Here is a 25193-nt window from a genome sequence, read left to right as displayed (position 1 = left end):
TCTACCATCGAGATTGAAGGACAAAGGCAGCAGATGCATGGGAACACGATCACTTGCAAGTTCCATTCTAAGGCACACACCATCCTGACTTGTAACTGCCATTCCTTCACTGTCGCAGGATCAAAATCCTGGAACTCCCTTCCTAGCAGCATTGTGGTTGTACCTACACCAGATGGACTGCAGCAGCTCATCGCCAGCTTCTCAAGGGCAATTAGGGATGGGGAAACGTGCTGGCTTTGCCAGCGACGCCAACATTCAAAGAAATATTTTTTTTTAAACTTGTAGCAGGATGTTTACTTTGACATTATCTTAAAATAACCAGACACTTGCATTTCATGCAGTGATTAGTTGTGTCTGTACACAATAACTCAAGCACTTCAGCTCTCACTCACAGAGTTTCTTTGAGACAGTAATTTATCTTTCACTTTAATTAGTTCTTCCCCTAAAATGCAAACATCGTGTTCCCTGAAATATGGGTTACACCTTACTGGAATTCACTAAATTAATTAGCTTCAATAAATGCCAGTACAAAATAAATCAGCTTTTTTAACAAAGGTCAGTGGGCTTATTTCTAGTTGTTAAGCTTGTATTATTGCATCTGAGATTTTTTTTTTCTTTAAATGTTTTTATTCTCCGCTTTCACATTTTCCTTCAAAATTTACACCCCACCCACAGACAGTAAACGGTAACAAATACAAAATCAATCCCCTTAACAATAACAACGATCCCATCCTCCCACCACCCCAAACAACGGCCCACCTGTCAATATATGGATCCAATAAAACAAACCCTCCCACGGTGGCAACAAAAAACAAAGGAGAAAAAGAAAAAGGAGTCCTGGACCGCCCATGGTCACCATAGAGTCCATTCCCCCCCCCCACCCCCCACACACACACGCACACACTCAACGCCATCCAACCTCTGAAAGAGTACCGTACATGATACCCAAGAGTTGTAAACACCCCCTCCCCACCCCTCTCCAACTCCTCCCGGCCACTGCCTCTTGTAAAACTCCTCCCCCCAACATCAGTTCCTTCCCCCCAACTGTCCACCCTGGCTAGACCACTCGGACCCTGTTCAGCCAGGCTCCGATGGCCGCAGCCCCTCCCCCCACCTCACTCCCGTTCACTGGCCGGCTTAAACCAGCCAGCGAGGAGGCCCCCCCCGCCCGGGTCCCTTTACCCCTTGCCTGGCACTAGGAAAGTCCAAAAATCCCCTTTTAGCACACAAACCCCGCATATCCACCTACACCCCAAAGAGCCCTCACTTCGAGTGAAAGTCCCATCACTTCCCTTGTCCAAATATATACACTATTGGCTCCTTTAGCCCATACACCCGCACGCAGTGAAACCAAAAAGAAGAAAATACAGTCCTGAGGTTACATTGGCACATGGTCATTTCTCAATTTCTCAGTTCTGCCACAGTCCTTCTGCCTTCGTAAACTCCTCCGCTGCTTCCGCCATGCCAAAATAAAAGTCTTTGAGCTTGTAAGTCACCCTCAGCTTTGCTGGATATACAATGCCACACTGCACCTTGTTAATGTACAGTGCCCTCTTCACCCAGTTGAAAGCAGCCCGCCTCCTCGCCAGCTCACCGTAAAGTCCTGGTATACACATATACCAGCTCCAGCCCACTGCACCACCCGCTTCTGCTTGGCCCAGCACAGGACCTTCACCTTCCCGCTGTACCTATGGAAGCACAGAGTCACTAGTCTTGGCGGCTCACTCGCCTTTGGTACAGGCCTCCACGACCGATGAGCCCGATCCAGTTCATATCGGGAGGGATCCTCCCCCTCCCCCAATAGTTTCATCAGCATCGCGGCAAAATACTCAGTCGGCCTCGGCCCTTCAACCCCTTCAGGCAGCCCCACAATCCTCAAATTCTGTCACCTGGATCTGTTTTCCAGGTCTTCCATTTTTCCTCGCAGATCCTTGTTCATCTCCATCACCTTCCGCATCTCCTTCCCCATCGAGATAAGTTGATCACCGTGCTGCAATAATGTCTCCTCCACTTCCTTCAGCGCCTCCCCTTGCTCCTGCACCTCCGCCACTGCGCTCGCCACCGCCGTCGTCACCGGAGTAATTGTCTCCTCCACCAGCACACTCAAAACCTCCCTCATCTCCTTCCTCATTGTCTCCATGTATTTTGTAAATTGCCTTTTGAATTCCGCAGCCATCACCATGGTTATTTCTTCAGCCGTGAGCAATGCGGCCTCCCCTGGTGCTCCAGCCTCCATTTTCCTTGGTGACCCCGCGGTGACTTCTTTTCCACTTCCCGCGCCCCTTCAGCTGTTTTTTTACGGCCATTGTTTTGCTCACTCTCGACATTTTCCTTTACTGTGACTTCACTGTGCCTCCTCTGTGCCTTCTCCCTGCTTTTGCCGCCTCCGTGGACCCTGGGACCGGGCTTAAAGCCCCGAAAATGCCGTTCCCGAACGGGAGCCCTCCATTGCGCGGCCGCCTCCCGCCCGCCGTCACCGGAAGTGATTGCATCTGAGATTTTAACGGACAGTGTTTTGAAAAAGTCCAATTTCATGACTTAGGAACTTATCTTTCAGCAGGGATTCAAGATTGAAGCTTTTAAAATAATGGAAGGAGTTACTGGGATGCTGGTAAAAACAGACCTAAAGTAATGCAATTTCCTGTTAGAGCAGGAAACATGGTGGGTGTGAGGTCTTAATTAGGCCGGTTTCCCAATGTTGATTTGAAGTTGTGAGGTAAAGTGGGCGGTGTGTTGAAGGTAGAGCAGCCCACACACAGCAAGTGTTGGGAAACTATTTACCATTTATCTGCGTACGATACATACCCGTTAATTGGGTAGCACACCAAATTAAGTCCTGTCTTCAATATGGAGTTAGTGGCACACGGGAAACACATGCCTCCTGTTTCCCAATAGCTGGAAGCTGGCATACACCAGGACAGGTTGTTCAATCTTTGGATCTGTGTTGAGGTTTTGTCTTTGTCTAACTCATCAGCACATTACCAGGAGAAAATAGCAGAAAGAACTAGGTGCAAGTGGAAAGTCTGGTGCTTGGGGCCTCAAACAGCGCAGTGGTTGGGCTGAAAAGGGGATGGAGCTTGTGATCAGGTCGTCAGGCAGCAGCACAGCAAGGCACGGGGACATCTGGGGGCAGGGGGAAGAAGTGTCCGAAAGCAACTAGGGTTCGGCCCACAGGCCAGGGCCAATTGTTGTACTGGCCTCGTCCTGTGTGTCCAAGGGAGGCAGCTGCACCACCCATGGCAGGTCAGCAGTCAGGGAAGGGACTTTTGAGTCTGATGCAGAGCAGGTCCAGGTGCATGGGGAGCAGGTCAATGGTCTCAGGGAGGGTCAAGGGAAAATGAATACAAATAAAAGATAGTGGTTGGATGCTCCAGGGTTATTAGAGGATGGGGGGGGGGGGGGTGCAGATGTTTGGGAGGTTCAAGGGAGATGGCGTCAGAAGGATGCTGGAGGTGGATGGGCTCCAGCTGCAGAGTGACAGTGTTCATGTCCATTGCAATGGCTGCTAGGAAACTGCTATCTTGCTGGAAATCAGGTGCTGCTCGGAAACCTTTACCTCACAGGGAGGAGGACACTGTGGGACAGGATGGGTTTTAGGCTGGCCCATAAGAACCAAGAGCAGGAGTAAGCAATCCAACACTTGTCCGCGTCAAACTCCATCTGCCAAATGTTGGCCCACTCACCTGACCTATTTATGTCCATTATGGGGAGGCCAGAACATGCTGTATGGGCAGCCATGTCACATTACCTTGAGAATACAAATCATGCCACACATATTACTTTCCAATTACACCTGGCCTCTAACACACTGCAACATTTTTGCCTACACAGGTGAGGTGTCCCTCAGTCTCCTTCGCTCAGCAACAACAGCGAATGTAAAGCATGTCCCCCTGAGGGCATCCCAACAAATATGTATAATAAACACAATCGGCAAGTGAACAAAATATATTGTAATATCTATATGCATGTAGATACCATAACAATGCTCACCACCATTGTGCCTCAACACTTATTCATTTTTCCTTTATGCCGACTATGCCTGGTTGTGACCCTGACATGAGCAGCTGATGGGGAGGCGGGTTGCTGAGAGCAACGTCCTGCCATGTGGGACACGTGCATGCTTAAAATCTGCAATGTGATTATGTGCGATGAGGCTCCTGTCCTGCCATTGAGAGCCATGCTCACCTCATTACATTCTGCCCAATGTGTTTGGATCTCCATCTGGAACATTCCAGGTACACCGCAGGGATAGACAACAAAGAGATAGCATTTTGTTTTGTTCTGGGTTTATCTCTGGGATTTATCACAGAAACAGATAGTTGCAGCTGGAGCTGGAACATTTTGGAAATAAGCAAGTAGTTGGGGGTCTGGGATCAGCTGTGGGTAGCAGGGAAAGAGAATTTTCCAGAAGCTGTAGGTCAGTGGCAAAAAAGATGCCAATCAGACACAAGGGAGTCTTCCGAAGCTTGGAGTCACTGAGCAAGTAATTATGTTTGAGCTGGTGTGTCACAAGGTGCTCAAAAGAGAGTTTGGGGGGGGAGGGGGGGTTGCCTCGCCAAATGTTTATACCTTGGAGAATAGCAGGAACTCTGAGAGTCAAAGTGAATTCCTAGGAGCTGTGGTGCACTGTGGTAGCTGTTGGTTTAGTCCCAGGAGAAATTAAGGAATCCTCAAAGTACTCTTGATTGGAAAGGAAATTAGAAGGGCAAATGTTTTGTTGAGATTTTTGGATTTAAAGAATAAGTGTTTATGAAATATTATGTTAATTTGCTAACATTTGCTTTTGTTTAATACGTGAAATCTTGTATTGTAATTCTTTCAGCTGATAACTGGGTCTTTGGATTTCTTTTTAAAATCCTCGAGATCATAACATTAGACTAATACTGCAAACATTTTCAGGCTACTTTTCAAGCCAAAATCTTAAAAATCCAGCATCCAGCATTTCATTCCATTGAGGTCTAATGTTACCCCAGTCAGACATCTGCCTGTGTGTGAATAAGTTACATACGAACACTCAACACGAACACTAAGCCCCGTGTCTGCGTGGGTTTCCTCCGGGTGCTCCGGTTTCCTCCCACAGTCCAAAGATATGCGGGTTAGGTGGATTGGCCATGCTAAATTACCCTTAGTGTCCAAAAAGGTTAAGTGGGGGTTACGGGGATCGGGTAGATATGTGGGCTTGAGTAGGGTGCTCTTTGTAAGGGCCGGTGCAGACTCGATGGACCAAATGGCCTCCTTCTGCACTGTAAATTCCATGATCTACAACATTTACACCCAAGATCTTTCTTTTCGCTTCAAAGACCGTGTTTAAATTATGCAATCTGATGCACCGACAGCATTATTTTCTCCCGTATAAGTGCAGGTAATAATACTACATCCCTGGGGAAGCTGGAATTGTTATACGTTGCTCTGTTCAAAAGCTTACATGAGCAGGTTTGTCAAATGACTAAACCTGGGTGAGATTCTCCGTACTCTCCGCCGCATGTTTACCGGCAGTGGGAGGCGGCGTGGGATTCTCTGCTCCTGCTGCTGTCAATGGATTTAACCTTGAATCCCTAGCCTTCTAATTTGGAGGTTAAGTGGGTGGCCACTGAATTAACTCTGACCCTTGTAGACATTACTTTAGAGAGAAAATGAATGCTTATTTTATGTACTGCTCTACCTCATGTCTTGTTAAATGCGTCTTAACTCATTTCACAAAACCCAAAAACTACTGCCATGACCATTACTTTGTGATTCTCTGGTAATTATTGTCCAATATAATAAAATAACTAAAGAGTTATACTCCAACCGTCAGAAACTCAGATGAACCTAGCTAGTCAAAATCTGGAATTTATTTTAAGGATCTACCTTATGCACACTCTGATATTAATTAGGCTGCAAAATTAATTGGCTACTATAAGTATTAATATGCAAGGAAGGCAATATCCTAATTAACTCTAGAATTGAAGAAGGTATTGCTGCAAGATTGCGAGAGGAAGACACTAATAACACTAACTGACTAAGAAGCTTCAAGAATGGAGGAGATTGTTCTAATATCATCAGCAAAATACTAAATCTAATAAAAGTATGCAACCAAAGGCAAAACACCAGGCATGAAACTTTCTGAGCTGCACGGAAAGCATTTAACTGGGTGAATGGAACTTCCTCCAACTCTGTGTGTATTTGGCTGTGGTCCCATATTTAATAATGGACACACATATAGCACAACTCACAGACATATATTCTGATTAAGTGCCAGTTTTAGCCCTCAGGTTATGTACACAGTAGGGTTTCTCCTTTTATTTCTGTTTAGTTATTATTCCTTTCAGGTCCCTTGCTGGGTGATGTGCATTTGCAATTAAGGTAATAAAAGCAAGCAAGACGTACCATGAAAACACACTTTCTAAACAGGTGACATACTTGTGGTCATCTGTTCAGTTCTCTAGCGGCAACATTTAGTGAAATATGGCCACGGCATACCTAATATCAGCAGTTCTAGCTGTTAACCCACGCCCCAATACTCAAATCATAGAATTTACAGTGCAGAAGAGGCCATTTGGCCTATCGTGTCTGCACCGGCTCTTTGAAAGAGCACCCTACCCAAGCCCACACCCCCACCCTATCCCCATAAACCAGTAACCCCACCCAACACTAAGCGCAATTTAGCATGGCCAATCCACCTAATCTGCACATCTTTGGACAGTGGGAGGAAACCGGAGCACCCGGAGGAAACCCACACACACACGGGGAGAACGTGCAGACTCCGTACAGACGTTGACCCAAGCCGGGAATCGAACCTGGGACCCTGGAGCTGTGAAGTAATTGTGCTAACCACTATGCTACTGTGCTGCCATAAATAAGAGGGAGGTGGTGGCAGGGGTAATATTACGGGGTTAGCAATCCATGTTCGGATAATGTTCGGGGCGCATGGTCCAAATCCCGCCATAGCATCCGGCTGAACCTGAATTCAATTAGTAAATCTAGAATGCAAAGCTAGTCTCAGTAACGGTGACCTTGAAACAGTCATCGGTTTTCAAAGCCGATCAGGTTCCCCAATGTCTTTTAAGGAAGGAAATCTGCCAATCATACCTGGTCTGGCCTACACGTGACTCAAGATCCACAATAATTTGGTTGACTCTTAATGGCCCCCTGATATGGTCGAGCAAATCACTCCGTTCAAGGGCAATTAGGAATGGATAAAGAATGCTGACCTTGCCAGTGATGCCCATGTCCCATGAAAGAATAAAACAAAAGACAGTAAACCCATCAAGAGATTCTTGCAAGACTTAATAAACATCAAACTGCACTTTTGGAATAATGGCCCTCTGACAAGGCCATATGATTGAGGAAACAAAACGCAAAATCAACACAGGAAAATTCCAGCTGAAGACTCAAGAGAACTGAATTTGCAAGCCTAGATTACACCATGATCTTCCACTCACTTGCTCTGTGGAAACTTTCCACGCACTCACTAAGCAATAATGGAACTAATATCGTAATTTACCAGAATCTTGCAGCACTCCAAAGACTGAAAACTAGTCACAGCGTCAAATACAGCCTTAATTAAAGGTGCAGAAAGTTATGTAACATGTCAGGAAATAGATTGGGTATTGGAAAAGAGGAATAAGTGGTGGGTTTACCATTTGAAAGCTGGACTACAAAATAAGCACATTGAGAAAATTGCTAAAACGGAGCACACTAACGGCCGCAGGAAGGATGGAAGAATGAACTTTCATGTACTTTTCATGTAACAAGGAATTTCCACCCAGCAAGATCCCACATATACAAAAATGAATAAATGACAGGATAATTTGTTTTCATTGGTCCCGATTTGGCGAGAAATGCTGGTCAGGGCAACAGAAATTGGTTTTGGTCCATTTTCAGTCACATAAGCAATGCACAGTGTGTGTAAGATGCAAACAGACAGCTTGAGGATGGCCTAATGTTGGACTTTGGGTCTCATATGCACTATTTGGATGGGTTACTGGCACCTATCATGGCTAGATAGGCAGCTTGCCTATTTTGTTGTTTCTCTGAACATTGTGACACTTGATTTTCAATTAGGCAGTTTAAACATGGCATTAGTCCTTTCACATACAAATTAAGGGACATGACAACTATTTAAAGCAGTCATCAGGAACTCCTGAAAAAAATGACTGTATCCAATACTAGGACTGGCATCCTTTGAGCATAGGACTTCGGTCACTGAAATTGGACCTCGTTTGCTGGCCTTTGTTTTACATTCATGAAACACATTTTCACTGCAGCGTTCTTTTGTATCCATCAGAATCATTTAGTCTCAGACGAAAAGCTTACTTCAACAGCACCTCTATTCCCTCACATTTTCCCCTCCAAGTCACAAACACCAACTTGACTATTAAGGCGCAAATCATATTATTCCTTTGTTACTAGACCATTATCCTGGAATTCCCAAACCAGCACCAATCCAAACACCACAAACACTGCAGCAGATGGACGAGACAGTCCAACTCCATCTTTTTTATAGAGTTTAATTATAGAATCGCTCCACTGCAGAGGGAGGCCATTTGGCCCATTGGACCTGTGCCAACCCAACCTCCACCCTATCCCCGCAACCCCTCCTAACATTTGGGGCAATTATTAATGGGCAATAAATATGGCCTCAGCACCTGCTGTCACTGAACAGAAAACTCCCTGCAGCCACTTTTGTCAATATTTTCATGATCAGTAGATAATCTAAAGATTGAAACATCAGTCCAGCCCAACTAATGGTCAGGAGTCAAAAGCACAATACTGAAGATGCTAGAAATCGGAAATTAAAACAGAAAATGCTGGAAACTCATTCAGCAGGTTTGGCAGCATCCATCGAGACAGAAACAGTTAAAGTTTGCAATCCATGATCTTTCTTTATCATTGCCAAAAGGCCGAGAAGCGATTGCTTTCACATCATTAATAACAAAAACTGCTCTCCAGAAAATAAAATTATGCGCCCAACCTGTCATTTTGAGATGTGACTGTCAGTACATGCCTCATTCTCTGTTGCCATTGCATCATAGTTGGATACATAAATGAGGCACTGTAGGCATTCACCAAGTCAAACTCTCAAAATAATTAAAGTATTAAGAAAATAAATTTATGTCCGTATGATATTCTGTTTTGGTTGAAACTGCTCAATCTGTATAAAAAGTATAAAGAAACAACAAAACTATCCAGTAGAAAAAAAGGACTGAAGAATATTTGCACAGGGAGAGAAGCTTTCCACCTGTGCAAATATTCTGGCAGAGGCTCAAGTGCGGAACTCCCACCCCAGAATGGCCTCTGCTTTTTTCAGTGTTGGGTATTAAGGAATGGGATAGCTTCCAAATAACATATTGGTAGCCACTCACATAAATAGCAGCTGCCTCTACTAGTATAATTCTGGTGCATATTAATCCAGGTAAGAGCAAGTTGTAACTATGTGGAATTCTTTGGATAGCCAGGAGAGGTAATGTACCCCTTTGGAAATGATCCCTGAACATCTTTGTGACAGGTCAGGTTTCCCTTTGGTCCTTTGGTAAGGTAAGACATCCTTTGGGAGAGGTAATGTACCCTCTGGGAGATGACAGGTACCCTTTGGGGCTGTTAAATATAGTTACAACTGTGTGTAAAAAAAATACATAATCCCATTGGAACTTTGACCATCAAAGAACTGTCAGAACTGTCAAAGAACAGTCAAGCTATCAAATAACTGTTGATGCACATTGGAACTGTCAAAGCACATTGCAACTGACAAAGCGATCAAGAGATTTAACTCTGCTGGGTTTCATTTTTTTTAAGTGTTGAGTTTAAAAAAGATCAGTGCTTGATATTTCACTCTGTCTGTTGACATAAGCGTGAAGGTTATCATTATAGGATTTGTGCTGCATGTCTGATATTAAACCTAACATTACCACAGTGGACTTCCTGTGAAGTGAGCAGTTTGATTGACAGATTCAAGTGGTATAATTGTTTGTTTTCATAAGAGACTCAGCATTTAAGTGAAATATTTGATTTTAAATTAGTTGATTGAAAGAATTTTAACACATTGCAGATGAGCCATAGGTGGTAGGTAGAGTGGCTAAGGGTTAGGTGGGACTATTTGCAATAGGTAGATGGTCATAGGGTGACATGGGGTGAGGTACCATGGAGGTACGTAGAGAGGTATGGGAAGCATGCAATGTTTGTGATGGGACATGAGTTGGCATAGGGAATGTGTCATTTTTTTCATAACTTCAACGGAATGACAATGACAGTGGCAGCCTACCAACCAGCCCCCACGTCCACACCTGGCAGCCACGCACTTGTTCTGGGACACTTAGCCTGAATTCTAATCCAGTCAGTGTTCCACAGTGAAAATCTGAAATTTTGGGCAACTCTTTCCTGGGATCAGATTCACTGAGTTGGGAAATGTTCAGGTAGATATCATACTGCAAGAAACATCACATTGGTTCAGGTAGATACCATGCTGCAGACGCTATTCTGTATAATATGTAACAGGTTCAAAGCAACAAAGAAAAATCTAGTTACTGCTGGGGATTTCTCTCTTAGAACTGAACAAAACAACAACTAAACTGTGAGAAACCTGACTTTACGTTTACTTCAGAACAATTGGACTTTGTTTCCTTAAAAGGTTCAATTTAGCAGAATAATATTCTCAGTGTTACACAGTATTAAACTCCTGTGCTTAAAGTACAAAGAATCATCTCATTTAGTGCGAAAAATGGCAAGGGACATCTACTAACAATGCTTGAAACAGAGCATATTTAAGGCTTTGCTGTAACCTCACACATTTTCGTAAACATAAAAATGATTGTAAAATATTTCCAAGTAAGTTTGTCTTATTTGTATGCAATGACAAAAAGTCACACTTACAATTAAATATTTTATGTGATTGTGAATATTGATAATGGAGATATTGTTTTTCTGATGGTAACTACAGTTTGAAGGAGATATCATTGGTCTGACCTAGGCCATAAGCTCTGGAAAACTATCCCTACGCCTCTCTACCTCATTTCATCATAGCATTTACAGTGCAGAAGGAGGCCATTCGGCCCATCGAGTCTGCACCGGCTCCTGGAAAGAGCACCCTACCCAAGGTCAACACCTCCACCCTATCCCATAACCCGGTAACCCCACCCAACACTATGGGCAATTTTGGACACTAAGGGCAATTTATCATGGCCAATCCACCTAACCTGCACATCTTTGGTCTGTGGGAGGAAACCGGAGCACCCGGAGGAAACCCACGCACACACGGGGAGGATGTGCAGACTCCGCACAGACAGTGACCCAAGCTGGAATCGAACCTGGGACCCTGGAGCTGTGAAGCAATTGTGCTATCCACAATGCTACTGTGCTGCCCAAGAAACTTATTCAAACCTATTTGACTAAATTTTTGTTCATGTGATCTAACACCTCCTTATTTTGGCATTGGTGTCATATTTGTTTTGTGATACGCTCATGAAGCACTGCTGTTCTTTACAGCGGATAAGTTAAAAGTTATACCACAGGAGACCATTACGAATATACTTGTAGCAGATGGTTATTTCCAACTAAGTAAATTGGGCAAATTACATTTCGCTGTATGGTTCTCGAAATAGTTGGGGTGTCCACAAAATATATGCTATTGGACGGAACCTACACAAGGGAATAAATAGCTCAATTAGAAATTAAAAGAATTTTTCATTTTTCCGTTTGACTTCCATTCCATGCCAAAACTGTTCCAGAGATCTAATTTGTTTCAAATGTTTATGCACATTTCCTCACAAAGATTCCCTTCCAAAAGCGTTTTGTAAACAAAACAAACAATGCCTGTTGAAGTCATCCAAATACATTTTCAAATGTTAATGCACAGCAGTGATTCATGGACTAAAAATCAAGGCCACTTTTCAATTGTTGGAAGCAATACAGATTAGATTCTAGCAAGTAGGTGGTTTACTCTTGGAAGAATAAATGTACACCTCTCAATCTCTTTCGCAGCGCAATCATTTCACTTACCGGCACTGCAATGAATACAATCTTTAAGAGGAAAAAAAGGAAAAGAAGCTGCCATGTAGGTTATTGTTTCAGTTCATTCGCAAAATACCTATCCTTGCAATAATGTGCTGTCACAGCAGCAGTCCCACCTGATAACATGAACGGCACAATTATTAGCCTGCAGTTGCATAATCTCATGACTACAATGATGTAATTTACTCTGGCTATGCGCTGACTTGATCTATTGTTATGTATTGCTGGAGCCCGAGGCAGGCTTTCACCGAAAGCTTGTAGTTTACCCAAGGCGAACCATGGGCATCTGATAAATCTCAGTAAAAGTGGAAATCCTGAATAACTGCCATCAATAAAAATGAATTGGAAAATAGAATAAAAAACATCAGTAGAGTTGTGAAAATCATCCCGTCGTCTTTAATCTAATATATTAATTTTCCCATAACTGCTATCAACATACTGGGCAGTAGTTTACAGTGAAATTTAATCTAGAGTCTCTCCCAGCAGAATAAACAGGCAAGAGTTAGGGAGTCCTGAACAAGGAGCGGCTGCATTCCTCTAATAGATGTTTGTTGCACCTTGGGGGAAATGGCTGTGAGTTTACAATTATTAGTCAATGCAACAGAATTATACAAAATCGCAGGTGATTCGAGTCCTGAGAATAACTTTCTAAAGACACCTCAAGGATCTGGAAACATCACAAATTTTTCAGATCTTCGTTGACAGATCAAATCGTGTCGGAGTAGATTTCCGCCAGCCAGCGCTGCGGAACCTCGCTCAAGGGTCAAGGTTGTTGCTGATGGGAGTGGGAGCGAGCCGTGTGGTGTCAGTGGAAACGCCCACCGGCGGCCTCAGCGTCGGCCAAAAAAGGTCCAGAAAAGGGCGGGAGGAGGCTGCAAATGGCATGGGGCTGAATTTTACCTCGGGCGGGATTTTAAACTCCTGGCCTCAACTCGGGTTCAGTCAGTAGCAGAAGGGGGACTGCCCCAGTGCACATGTCCTCATTGCCATTCACACTCTCTCCCCCACTACCACCACTACACACACTCTCTCGGGAGCCTGGGGTGCATGCAAAGGGCATGTTCATCCCCCCACCCACACACTTACTTGGAGTTGCCAATTGCCTGGGCGGTGGAGGGGGAGGCGGTGGCGGGGGTAACAGAGGAGGTCGACAGGAGCAGATCTCATGGCAGCTGCCGGTCGCCGCGTCCAAAGCCGATCTCCCGCCTGATTTCTGGACTTCGCCCTGAGAGAGCTGGCGGAGTAAAACAAACTTGCGTTAAAAACAAAACACACTTGGTTGGTGTGTGTGTTCGCGCGGGCGGGTACGGAAGATAACATACACGCGCTTCGCAAAAACGCATCTCCACTCACCTGAAAGAAGAAGAGGAGCGAAGTGAGGAGATTGCCGCTCACAATCCAGGGGCAGAGAGTAAAGGGCACGTCTGCCGCCAGCATCCCGCCTGTGCCCGCCCGCGATTAAATCACAAGCGCGGAAAACTCGGGCGGGATTGCCGCACCGACGGACCTTCCCAATTTGAAACCGGAGCCCGCAAACTTTATCACCCCCCCCCCCCCCCCCCCAAAAAAAAGACTTTCCGTCTCTTCAGAGTTGCGATAGTTGTTGTGCTTGAAGACTGGTCCCCCGGGACGTGAAGCAGTTCGAGTCTCCCGGGGCTGAGGAGAGGTGGGGAGATGTCCCTCCCTTGTTTGAGACAACTTTGGTTATTCTATTTATACTGACGGAGAGAGAGGCCGGAGCCCCCTTAAAATCGCGATGACCACAACACAAAACTACTGCCCCCAAAACATTTGTTCAGCCACGCAGAAAAAAGTTAGCAGCAGAGCTCAAAGGGAGGCGTACCCCGCCTCCCTTTGATGTAGGATGGGGAGGGGTAGGATGATGGGGGGTTGGAAGGGGGGCGGGGTGCAATCTCCTCTAAGACGGCAGTTTTGAACAGGGGAAGGGAGTCACTCTTTGGGACGATCGCTGCAACAGGCCAGGTCCAGCGGGCACACCAGGCGCTGGGGAGGCATTTTTTTGTGTGGAGCCCCGATCCCGATTCATGTGGTTTCCAGTGGAGAAGAGGAAGAGGCGGCCAGCTCCGCTCGCTATTCCTGATGGGTCACTTTCGCCGAATCACTTTGCTGTGTGTGGCTCCTTTCGAAAGGCAGGTGGAAAGGGGTGGAAAAACAGCGACGTTGCAACGAAAATGCACCCCCCACACCCAACGCACACCCTCCCTCCCCTTGTTAACCTTATTGGCAACGCGTTAGGACCCTCCCCCCGCTTGCTGAAAACATTCAGAGCTAGTGTCCAGTTTGCAACTGTGAGAGTCCCGAGAGCTGGTGCAAACGTTGTGTTCCCCCGACGCCCCCCCCCCCCCCCCCCTCACATCACTCCACTGTACCCGGGTCATCCCTGAATCGAGTAGCATCGCCACGGATCTGTGTATGCAAAGGATTTCGCTCCAGCTCGCCTCTGAGTCTAACCCACGCTCACCACGCCGCAGCAATCCTTCAGAGCCATGTCGCCTGTCCATTGTGCTCTTTTTTTTCTCTCCTCCTTTTTGACAGCCACTGACTGGACTGACTTCGGCTTTATTCCGCCGCAATGGTCAGCTGGCGGACTGGAGCGAGTGTCACGGTGGCGTCCCTCAGCCCCCTTCCCTCCAGGGCCATGGCTGAGGTCCCCGACGTTGGAGCCGCGTAGAAAGGCACTGGGATGTGTGCGCCCCCCCCCCCCCCCCCCCGTTCTCCCGGTCCAAGTGAAGCAAATGCAGCAGGCACTCAACACACACACACACCCCAGGTTCCTCCTGCGTGTTATCAAATATCCGCCATGTTGTGTGATTATATTCATCACTTGCGATTGATGCAGAGTTGTGACAGTCCCGGCTCTGCCATGTACTGGGCAAAGTTGTGACACTCGGCAGCCACTGACATCCCTCAATGCGCGACCCCTAACTGATTTTCTCCAGCACACGTTTAAGTTATTAAGGGGGGGGGGGGGGGGGGGCGACGACAAAGTTCTCAATTTAGATCTTGCGATATCTAATTGGAATTAGATGAAAACGTTAAGCTGGGTTTTTTTTTTGCTTTTAAAGTAATTAAAATTTACTCACAGATTGGGGCATATTTCAGTGCAGTGGCAACTTGTATTGAGCTTTATTTTTGCACATTTCTTTCCATAGACACCCCTCTCCTATCCTGCAACAATCCGGTCATATGAAGTTAACACAAGTGATCTGTTACCTGACAGTCTCTTCGCTTCGTTTCACGTCTTGCCGATCATTCTTTCGGGACGTTGCTTTTTCTTTGTCTTGCTTCTTGATGGATCGCAGTTTAATAAGAAGACCAGCTTCGAAAGCCAGTACATTAACAAACACAAGGTTCATACAGCGCTTTTATTATTAAGTAGGCTTGTCAGTGTTCACCAAGCCTAATTGTTTACTCACACACACACAACTTCAACATTAAGGCACGGTTTCAACATACGGTGAAGCTTTGGCAAATGCGTGTAGATCCCATCCTGACACTTTGTCCAATGTGCATAGCATTGAGCTTTGTACTAGTCTGGAATCACGTTCCCGGTGGTGACAGAGTTACACTAGAACTCTTGGGAGAGTTATGTGTGAAGGTATCGCTTAGGTGGGGACACTGAAACAATAAATAATGATCGACTTTATTTCATTTGGCAAGTCAGGTAAGCTACACAATCAGTAGATAGAATTTCCAACCTTTCACCTTGAGCAAACAAAAATAAGTACTTGATTTATGCCAATTAATGTGGGACTATACATAAGTGAGGACAGGTAAGAGAACCTAACAGGATCGTCTACTTTTAATATGAACACAGGCCATGTGTTGAAGAGAGGGAAATGCCCATTCTAATAAAACGATTCCTAAAATCTCAAGATTCTATTTCGGAATTGAATAGATTCTCCTGACGATATGGGAGTGTGAATGTGTGGATGGTCTTTTAATGTTTCTAGAGTCTTCCGTTACTAAGATTATGTTGTAAATCTGCTCTTGTCTTTCACATATTCACCAGAGAAACAAATTCATTCAAGTATCGCATTTTTCTGCAGTATTTTCAAATTGCAAGCATTTCCCTTGCAGTGCAGTGCTGTAATACTGTAATGCGGGTCCGCAGATTGTAATGTGCACTCGTGTTGGTCAAATCAATCAACACCGCCGCATAGTCGTATACACCAGTAGGGTAAAGACACTAAGTTATCTAACTTTTTTTTTAAATACTCAATTGACAAAAATCTGCTAGCGTAGCTAGACTTTAACCTCTGGCCCCCGTTTTTCCTGCAGTAGCTAATGCTGCTTTGAACTTTCCATCCCTTTTCTACTCAAACATTGAAATGCCACATCCTCCTTGCTCTCCCACGATCTACTTGCTTTTTTCATTACTTCCTTATTTCGTACATCTTCACCCTTGCACTTTCCAATGCCAGCAATATGTACTCAGCTATATTCTTGTTACTTTAGCTAAAGAGATTTGACAAAGATCACACCCCAAGAGGTTTCCAACATTTTAAGAATTATCAATAACACCATGGTGCAACACATATAAAAACAGTAAAAGTCTTACAACACCAGGTTAAAGTCCACAGGTTTGTTTCAAATCACTACCTTTCGGAGCACTGCTCCTTCCTCAGGTGAATGAAAAGCAACAGTGCTCCGGAAGCTAGTGAGTTGAAGCAAACCTGTTGGACTTTAACCTGGTGTTGTAAGATTTCTTACTGTGCTCACCCCAGTCCAACGCCGGTATCTCCACATCACATATAAAAACATTCTGCACCTGGACTCCTTAACCCAGAAACATCAAACTTTTATCATCTAAGATGGCATACCTTGTCACTTCTGAGTGTGATTTATGATGCAATTTGAGAATGTCACTTTATGATTTAGAAGACAACATTTGCAGTGAGGAATTTGAATCTGTGGCCTCTTTTATATTGGCTCAATGGATGTTCCAATCCACCAGCATGTAGCACAGACCAAAATGTACAACCGGGATTTGTACATTTACATTAATCATTTTCTGCAAGGCAATAGGTTTGTGCAGAAAATATCAGCGGGTAGGGTCTTATTCCCAATTTCTTTACTTATTTTCCCTGGAAGATTTAGCAAAGCCTTCTTACTTTGACTTAAGCTGTTCAAGCCAGACCAGGAGGCCTGGATCCTAGGGTCTTAATAAAAATGGGTGCAGAGATAGTAAAGGCATTAATTATAATCTTTCAATTTCTGAACTCCGCTAACAAAATTGGGGATAAAATAATTTCTGGGTGGCTTCTGTTGTGCCCAAGTGCATGCTGGTTATTTGGTGAGAACTTTGAACTGGTTTCAGTTTATTCTTCCTTCTGGTTGAAAAGTTTTACTGCAGCTGCACAGGGCCTTGGTGAGATGACATCTGGAGTACTACGTACAATTTTTGTCTCCTTATTTGAAAAATGATACAATTGCGTTAGAAACAGTTCAGAAAAGGTCCACTTGAGTTATTCCTGGGATGACGGGCGTATCTTATGAAACGTTGAACAAGTTGGGCCCATACCCATTGGAGTTTAGAAGAATTAGATCTTTGTGAAACATATTAGATCCTGATAGGGTGAATGCTAGGAGGGTATTTCCACTTGTGAGACAAATTGGAATGAGGGGACACAGTTTTATAAATAAGAGGTTTCCCAAACATGGACTATGTTTTTTTCTCTGAGTCAACAGTCAGTAGAATTCTCTTCCCTAGAAAGCAGTGACGTCTGTGTCATTCAATTTATTAATGGTTTACTTCTATAGATTTTTGATAGAGATAGACAAGGGAGACAAGGATTACAGGAGACAGAAAGGAATGTGGAGTTGAGACCACAGTCAGATCAACCATGATCTTATCAAATGGCGGGGCAGGTTCGAAATGGCCTACTCCCTCTCCTATGTCCTATGGGTCCAAGATTCATTACTTTTGCTCCATCTGGCTTGCCTTATGGGACATCTAGTTTTGCTTTCTTAGGAAGTCTTTTCATGGCTGAACATAAAGTTCTGACAGTGATACACATTATTGAACATCATGGGTGGGATTCTCCCTTCTGGGGACTAAGTCCCCACGCCCGCCGGAAAACGGGCGAGAATCACTCCAGACTTTTTCCTCGAAGGTCCAGGGTGATTCTCCATTTTCCAGGGCCTAGCAGAACCCCGGCATGCGTCCCACAGGTCTGTCTGCCGGCGGGGCCCTGCTAGCCAGACTGCGCGCCTGTGCATGCGCACGGTGGCTGCAAGCGAGTCCGCACATGCTCATGGTGGACCACCTCGGCGAGGGCGCCGCCGACATGGTGGAGCCACATAGCGGGCCCACGCAGCGGAAGGTAGGTCCCTCCCAGATCACGATGGCCCGTCGTTCGGTAGCTCCCGATTGTGGGCCTGGCCACCACTGAGGTCTCCCCCGGAGTCAGATACCCCCACCCCCACCAGGACCACCACTACGGCTGCGAGTCCCAGCTCCCGCCGGTGCCACATGCAAACCACGCTGGCGGGAGATCGACCGGTCAACCACGGAGAATTGCCGTGGGGGCCTGTTTCAATGGCCCCTGACCGGCGCCACGTCGACCGTGCGCGTGGGACTGGCAGAATCGCGGAAGTGCTGTCACGTCGTATTTCTGGCGTGAACGGCTATTCTCCGCCCCTGCGCCGGGCGCGGTTCTGGCATGGAGAGTCGGAGAATCCTGCCCCATATCTGCTGACAAACTACAGTTAGTACAGGTAAGAGTTCATGAACTGAGCAAGACCAAGTCGCATGGATTTGGCAAGAAGAAATGCCATTGATATATCCTGTAAGTACAGATCTGCAAAGGATAAATCGTTCTGAGAGTCAAACTGCTGTCGCTAAGATTGAAGATTGCAAGACTATCTTAGGAATTGAAGTTACCAAAAGTCCTTTGGACAATTGATGTAACATCACGCACAGTCCAAAGATGTGCAGGTTAAGTGACTTGGCCAAACCAAAATGCCCCTTAGTATCCAAAGATGAGCAGGTTAGGTGGAGTTACAGGGATATGGCGGGGGAGTCGGCCTAGGTAGAGTGCTGTTTCAGAGGGTCGGTGCAGATTCAATGGGCTGAATAGCCTCCTTCTGCACTGTCTGGATTCTATCAATTACCAAATTTACTTAATGGCCTCCAAATGAACATATTACCAACAGGATTTCGCTTTTTGTAACTTCGACTTCAATAAGAATCACGTAAATCAAACATCAATTAACAGGAAATTATACTTGACATAACGTGGTATATTTCACTTTAAGTAGTTAATACAACAAAGACATGGCTTACACAACCGCACCACTCCCCACAAACATGTTGCACAATGTACGCAGTTCCACAATATACTATCCTTTATTCATGCAGGGCTTGGTCAGGAGTACTATCTGACAGGAGCTTTTACATCCCAGTTTCATGGGTATGGTTATCACTAGCCAGTCACACTTCTATGAACCCCGTCTCCCTTGAGTCATGACAGTCCTGAAGGTGTATCTTTCCAGAGTTCCTTTGTAATCACCCAACAATATCTTGATTTATGGTTTGGCCACTTACAGTAAAACAAGCAGTAGCATCTCTGAGTTATTCACACAGCTTTCCAGGTTTTTGAACTTTTTAGCCTGGCCAAGCAATGCCTCCCAAGAGTTCCTGCATCAGTGTGTAAACCACCTTCTGCCTCCAGCTCTGCTTTGCATCTGGCAAGTGGCTTCCATATCTCAACTTCCTGTTGACACTGCTTCCAGGTCAAAGATCGCTCGGTCATTGAAGAAAATTTAAATTGATCTCTTGACATAAGAACTAGGAGCAGGAGTAGGCCATCTGGCCCCTCGAGCCTGCTCTGCCATTCAATGAGATCATGGCTGATCTTTTGTGGACTCAGCTCCACTTTCTGGCCCGAACACCATAACCCTTAATCCCTTTATTCTTCAAAAAACTATCTATCTTTACCTTAAAAACATGTAATGAAGGAGCCTCAACTGCTTCACTGGGCAAGGAATTCCATAGATTCACAGCCCTTTGGGTGAAGAAGTTCCTCTTAAACTCAGTCCTAAATCTACTTCCCCTTATTTTGAGGCTATGTCCCCTAGTTCTGCTTTCACCCGCCAGTGGAAACAACCTGCCCTCATCTATCCTATCTATTCCCTTCATAATTTTAAATGTTTCTATAAGATCCCCCCTCATCCTTCTAAATTCCAACGAGTACAGTCCCAGTCTACTCAACCTCTCCTCATAATCCAACCCCTTCAGCTCTGGGATAAACCTAGTGAATCTCCTCTGCACACCCTCCAGTGCCAGTATGTCCTTTCTCAAGTAAGGAGACCAAAACTGAACACAATACTCCAGATGTGGCCTCACTAACACCTTATACAATTGCAACATAATCTCCCTAGTCTTAAACTCCATCCCTCTAGCAATGAAGTACAAAATTCCATTTGCCTTCTTAATCACCTGTTGCACCTGTAAACCAACTTTCTGTGACTCATGCACTAGCACAACCAGGTCTCTCTGCACAGCGGCATGCTTTAATATTTTATCGTTTAAATAATAATCCCGTTTGCTGTTATTCCTACTAAAATGGATAACCTCACATTTGTCAACATTGTATTCCATCTGCCAGACCCTAGCCCATTCACTTAACCTATCCAAATCCCTCTGCAGACTTCCAGTATCCTCTGCACTTTTCGCTTTACCACTCATCTTAGTGTCATCTACAAACTTGGACACATTGCCCTTGGTCCCCAACTCCAAATCATCTATGTAAATTGTGAACAATTGTGGGCCCAACACGGATCCCTGAGGGACACCACTAGCTACTGATTGCCAACCAGAGAAACACCCATTAATCCCCACTCTTTGCTTTCTATTAATTAACCAATCCTCTATCCATGCTACTACTTTACCCTTAATGCCATGCATCTTTATTTTATGCAGCAACCTTTTGTGTGGCACCTTGTCAAAGGCTTTCTGGAAATCCAGATATACCACATCCATTGGCTCCCCGTTATCTACTGCACTGGTAATGTCCTCAAAAAATTCCACTAAATTAGTTAGGCATGACCTGCCCTTTATGAACCCATGCTGCGCCTGCCCAATGGGACAATTTCTATCCAGATGCCTCGCTATTTCTTCCTTGATGATAGATTCCAGCATCTTCCCTACTACCGAAGTTTTGCTCACTGGCCTATAATTTCCTGCTCTCTGCCTACCTCCTTTTTTAAACAGTGGTGTCACGTTTGCTAATTTCCAATCCACCGGGGCCACCCCAGAGTCTAGTGAATTTCGGTAAATTATCACTAATGCATCTGCAATTTCCCTAGCCATCTCTTTTAGCACTCTGGGATGCATTCCATCAGGGCCAGGAGACCTGTCTATCTTTAGCCCCATTAGCTTGCCCATCACTCCCTCCTTAGTGATAACAATCCTCTCAAGGTCCTCACCTGCCATAGCCTCATTTCTATCAGTCGCTGGTATTTTATTTGTGTCTTCCACTGTGAAGACCGACCCAAAAAACCTGTTCAGTTCCTCAGCCATTTCTTCATCTCCCATTATTAAAACTCCCTTCTCATCCTCTAAAGGACCAATATTTACTTTAGCCACTCTTTTTTGTTTTATATATTTGTAAAAACTTTTACTGTCTATTTTTATATTCTGAGCAAGTTTACTCTCATACTCTATCTTACTCTTCTTTATAGCTTTTTTAGTAGCTTTCTGTTGCCCCCTAAAGATTTCCCAGTCCTCTAGTCTCCCACCAATCTTTGCCACTTTATATGCTTTTTCCTTCAATTTGATACTCTCCATTATTTCCTTAGATATCCACGGTCGATTTTCCCTCTTTCTACCGTCCTTCCTTTTTTTTTGGTATAAACCTTTGCTGAGCACTGTGAAAAATCGCTTGGAAGGTTCTCCACTGTTCCTCAACTGTTCCACCATAAAGTCTTTGCTCCCAGTCTACCTTAGCTAGTTCTTCTCTCATCCCATTGTAATCTCCTTTGTTTAAACACAAAACACTAGAATTTGATTTTACTTTCTCACCCTCCATCTGTATTTTAAATTCCACCATATTGTGATCGCTCCTTCCGAGAGGATCCCTAACTATGAGATCATGAATCAATTCTGTCTCATTACACAGGACAAGATCTAGGACCGCTTGTTCCCTCGTAGGTTCCATTACAACTGTTCTAGGAAACTATCGCGGATACATTCTATAAACTCCTCCTCAAGGTTGCCTTGACCGGCCTGGTTAAACCAATCGACATGTAGATTAAAATCACCCATGATAACTGCTGTACCATTTCTACATGCATCAGTTATTTCTTTGTTTATTGACTGCCCCACCATAACGTTACTATTTGGTGGCCGATAGACTACTCCTATCAGTGACTTTTTGGCCTTACTATTCCTGATTTCCACCCAAATGGATTCAACCTTATCCTCCATAGCACCGATATCATCCCTTACTATTGCCCGGATGTCATCCTTAAATAACAGAGCTACACCACCTCCCTTACCATCCACTCTGTCCTTCCGAATAGTTTGATACCCTCGGATATTTAACTCCCAGTCGTGACCATCCTTTAACCATGTGTCAGTAATGGCCACTAAATCATAGTCATTCACGATGATTTGTGTCATCAACTCATTTACTTTATTCCGAATGACAATTGATGAAAACTATTAAAAGTCCTTTTCAAAACATTTTTGAAATAATTACAGATGCCACAGACACTTACAAAATGACAGATTTTCCTTATGGCATTGCTTATGGACCAAAGTTTGTCATGGCATGATGCCACATTAAATTAATGGTACATTAAATCTTGAGTACAAAATCTAATCACATGAATTAAAGACATATTAAAGAATAAACTATTTAATAGGAGCCACAAAGAGTAGTACTTAATTATGTTATCAACCAGCTCCCATGGGCATTGTGACTGGAGAGTTGACTTTCACAGATGGTTGATTCATACTGTAGGAAAACAACAGCATATTGGGTTTTGACTACCCAATTTTTTTTCTGAGGCAGAAAACACCTCAAATACTTACAATAAAAATTTGAAGAATGGACAAAGACCAAACTGCATTTTGGATAACCTAGTTATCTTGGTTGCTACCTGTCACACCAATAGTAGCACAGTGGTTAGCACTGTTGCTTCACCGCGCCAGGGTCCCAGGTTCGATTCCTGCTTGGGTCACTGTCTGTGCGGAGTCTGCACATTCTCCTCGTGTCTGCGTGGGTTTCCTCCGGGTGCTCCTGTTTCCTCCCACAGGTCTCAAAAGATGTCCTTGTTAGATGAATCGGACAGTCTGAATTCTCCCTCAGTGTACCCGAACAGGCGCCGGAGTGTGGCGACTAGGGGATTTTCACAGTAACTTCATTGCAGTGTTAATGTAAGCCTACTTGTGACAATGATAAAGATTATTATTATCATCATTAAGAAAAAAACAAAAGGAATATATGTTATGTGCCTTATTTACATAGATAGAACAGTACAGCACAGAACAGGCCCTTCGGCCCTCGATGTTGTGCCGTGCAATGATCACCCTACTCAAACCCATGTATCCACCCTATACCCGTAACCCAACAACCCCCCCCCCATTAACCTTACACTACGGGCAATTTAGCATAGCCAATCCACCTAACCCGCACATCTTTGGACTGTGGGAGGAAACCGGAGCACCCGGAGGAAACCCACGCACACACGGGGAGGACGTGCAGACTCCACACAGACAGTGACCCAGCCGGGAATCGAACCTGGGACCCTGGAGCTGTGAAGCATTTATGCTAACCACCATGCTACCATGCTGCTATATGGGGTTGAAAAAGAAAACCTAGTTTAATATTTCAAACATATTTAAAGTAGTCTTTAGAGTAAATTTAAAATCTAAGTAATTTGTTCGGTACACATGTTACAATCCCTTGGAAGATTCTTTTTGAACAACATGTTAATGTAGTGTATCACAATTTGCTTCCAGTTGTCAAGAATTTTGGCCACAATTTTCTACCATCACTGATCATTACAAATTGCTATGTCAACTTTCCCAATGCATTATTGCTGTTATCTGTGACAATGTAGCCTGGAGCCATTAGGTGGCCTTATGAAGCAAGCTTCTGAAGTCTCCTGAAACCATTTTATATAATAAAATAAATCTTCACTGCATAGGGTCAATGGGACCTCATCTTGTGCAAGGATGAGCCTGATATAGTTTAAGGTGATGCACAGGGTACATATAAGTAGGTTCTTTCAGGGGGGTAGCAGATGAGTGTGAGAGGTGTGGGTGGGGGCCAGCGAATCACAAGCACATGTTTTGGGGTTGCGTAAAATTGGGAAGATTCTGGGTGGGAGTATTTGTGGTCCTAGCTAGAATAGTGGAGGAGGAGGTGGACGCTTTGGTGGCGATATTTGGGGTTTCAGAGAAGCCGGAGCCCATGGAGAGGAGGAAGGACGCTGTTGTGGCCTTCTCCTCTCTGAATGCACGGTGCAGCATTTTGCTGGCGGCCGGCATCGCCACCTGGGGCAGTGATTTAGTTGGGTGACCAGTATGACTTCCTGCGGTTAGAGAAGATAAAGTATGAGTTAAGGGGTTCAGCAGGCGGAGTTGAGAAAAGGTGGGGGATGTTTGTGACCGTGTTTGAAGAGCTGTTCGTCACAGGGAGTGGGGGTTTTAAAGGGGAAAAGACTGTATAGTTGACTGTTGGGAAGTATGTTTCTGAGGTGTTTATTTGCTGTAACCTGTTTTGATACATGTTTGTAATAAAATATATTTAAAAAAAATAACACAAATCTTCACCAGTTGACTGCGCAGACAATTTACCAGAAATTTACATATATATATATATATATATATATATGAGTCAATTTCTTTGCTATTTTCTTTCAAACAGTTACCCCTCTTTTCCCCCTGTTCTCAAAGGTTGAATTCTTTGCTGGATTACAACTCTGTGGGAGTTAAGCCAACTTCCCGTGCTTTGCACAGCTGTGCAGTATTCAAGTGTGGTTATTGACACAAAGCATTGGCAGGCTAGTCAATCATAGGCATATTACAACTGATAGCTATAAATATGCACATTCATGGAGAAAGCACCAGATAGAAAGCAGAAGTAGGAACCTAAAAATGCGGAGGCTAATTGCAACTCATTCTATCATTATCCTGGCTAAAGTTGGTTAACTCAACAATGATCAGGTGT

At 44.6% G+C, this 25193-nt stretch overlaps 1 protein-coding gene across 5 annotated transcripts in view; it reads right to left on the bottom strand.

Annotated features, from left to right (window-relative positions):
* prima1 (proline rich membrane anchor 1) overlaps nucleotides 1-14905 on the bottom strand; it is a 189321-nt gene extending 174416 nt beyond the window's left edge. For 3 of the 5 annotated variants that reach the window (XM_038775011.1, XM_038775004.1, XM_038774996.1), the window contains exons 1-2: nucleotides 14471-14905; nucleotides 13075-13222 (exon numbers count right to left, since the gene is read on the bottom strand). In XM_038775011.1, coding sequence (XP_038630939.1) covers nucleotides 13075-13222; nucleotides 14471-14830 — 508 coding nt within the window. In that variant the 5' untranslated portion in view covers nucleotides 14831-14905. Of the gene's footprint in view, nucleotides 1-13074; nucleotides 13223-13341; nucleotides 13538-14378 lie in introns of those variants that run through there. The other 2 variants (XM_038775020.1, XM_038775028.1) reach the window with 2 other exon arrangements.
* Between the last annotated feature and the right edge of the window lie 10288 nt (nucleotides 14906-25193).

This window comes from Scyliorhinus canicula, chromosome 2 (genome assembly GCF_902713615.1).
Source record: "Scyliorhinus canicula chromosome 2, sScyCan1.1, whole genome shotgun sequence".
NCBI classification, from domain to species: Eukaryota; Metazoa; Chordata; class Chondrichthyes; order Carcharhiniformes; family Scyliorhinidae; genus Scyliorhinus; species Scyliorhinus canicula.
This window is presented reverse-complemented; position numbering and strand designations above follow the sequence as displayed.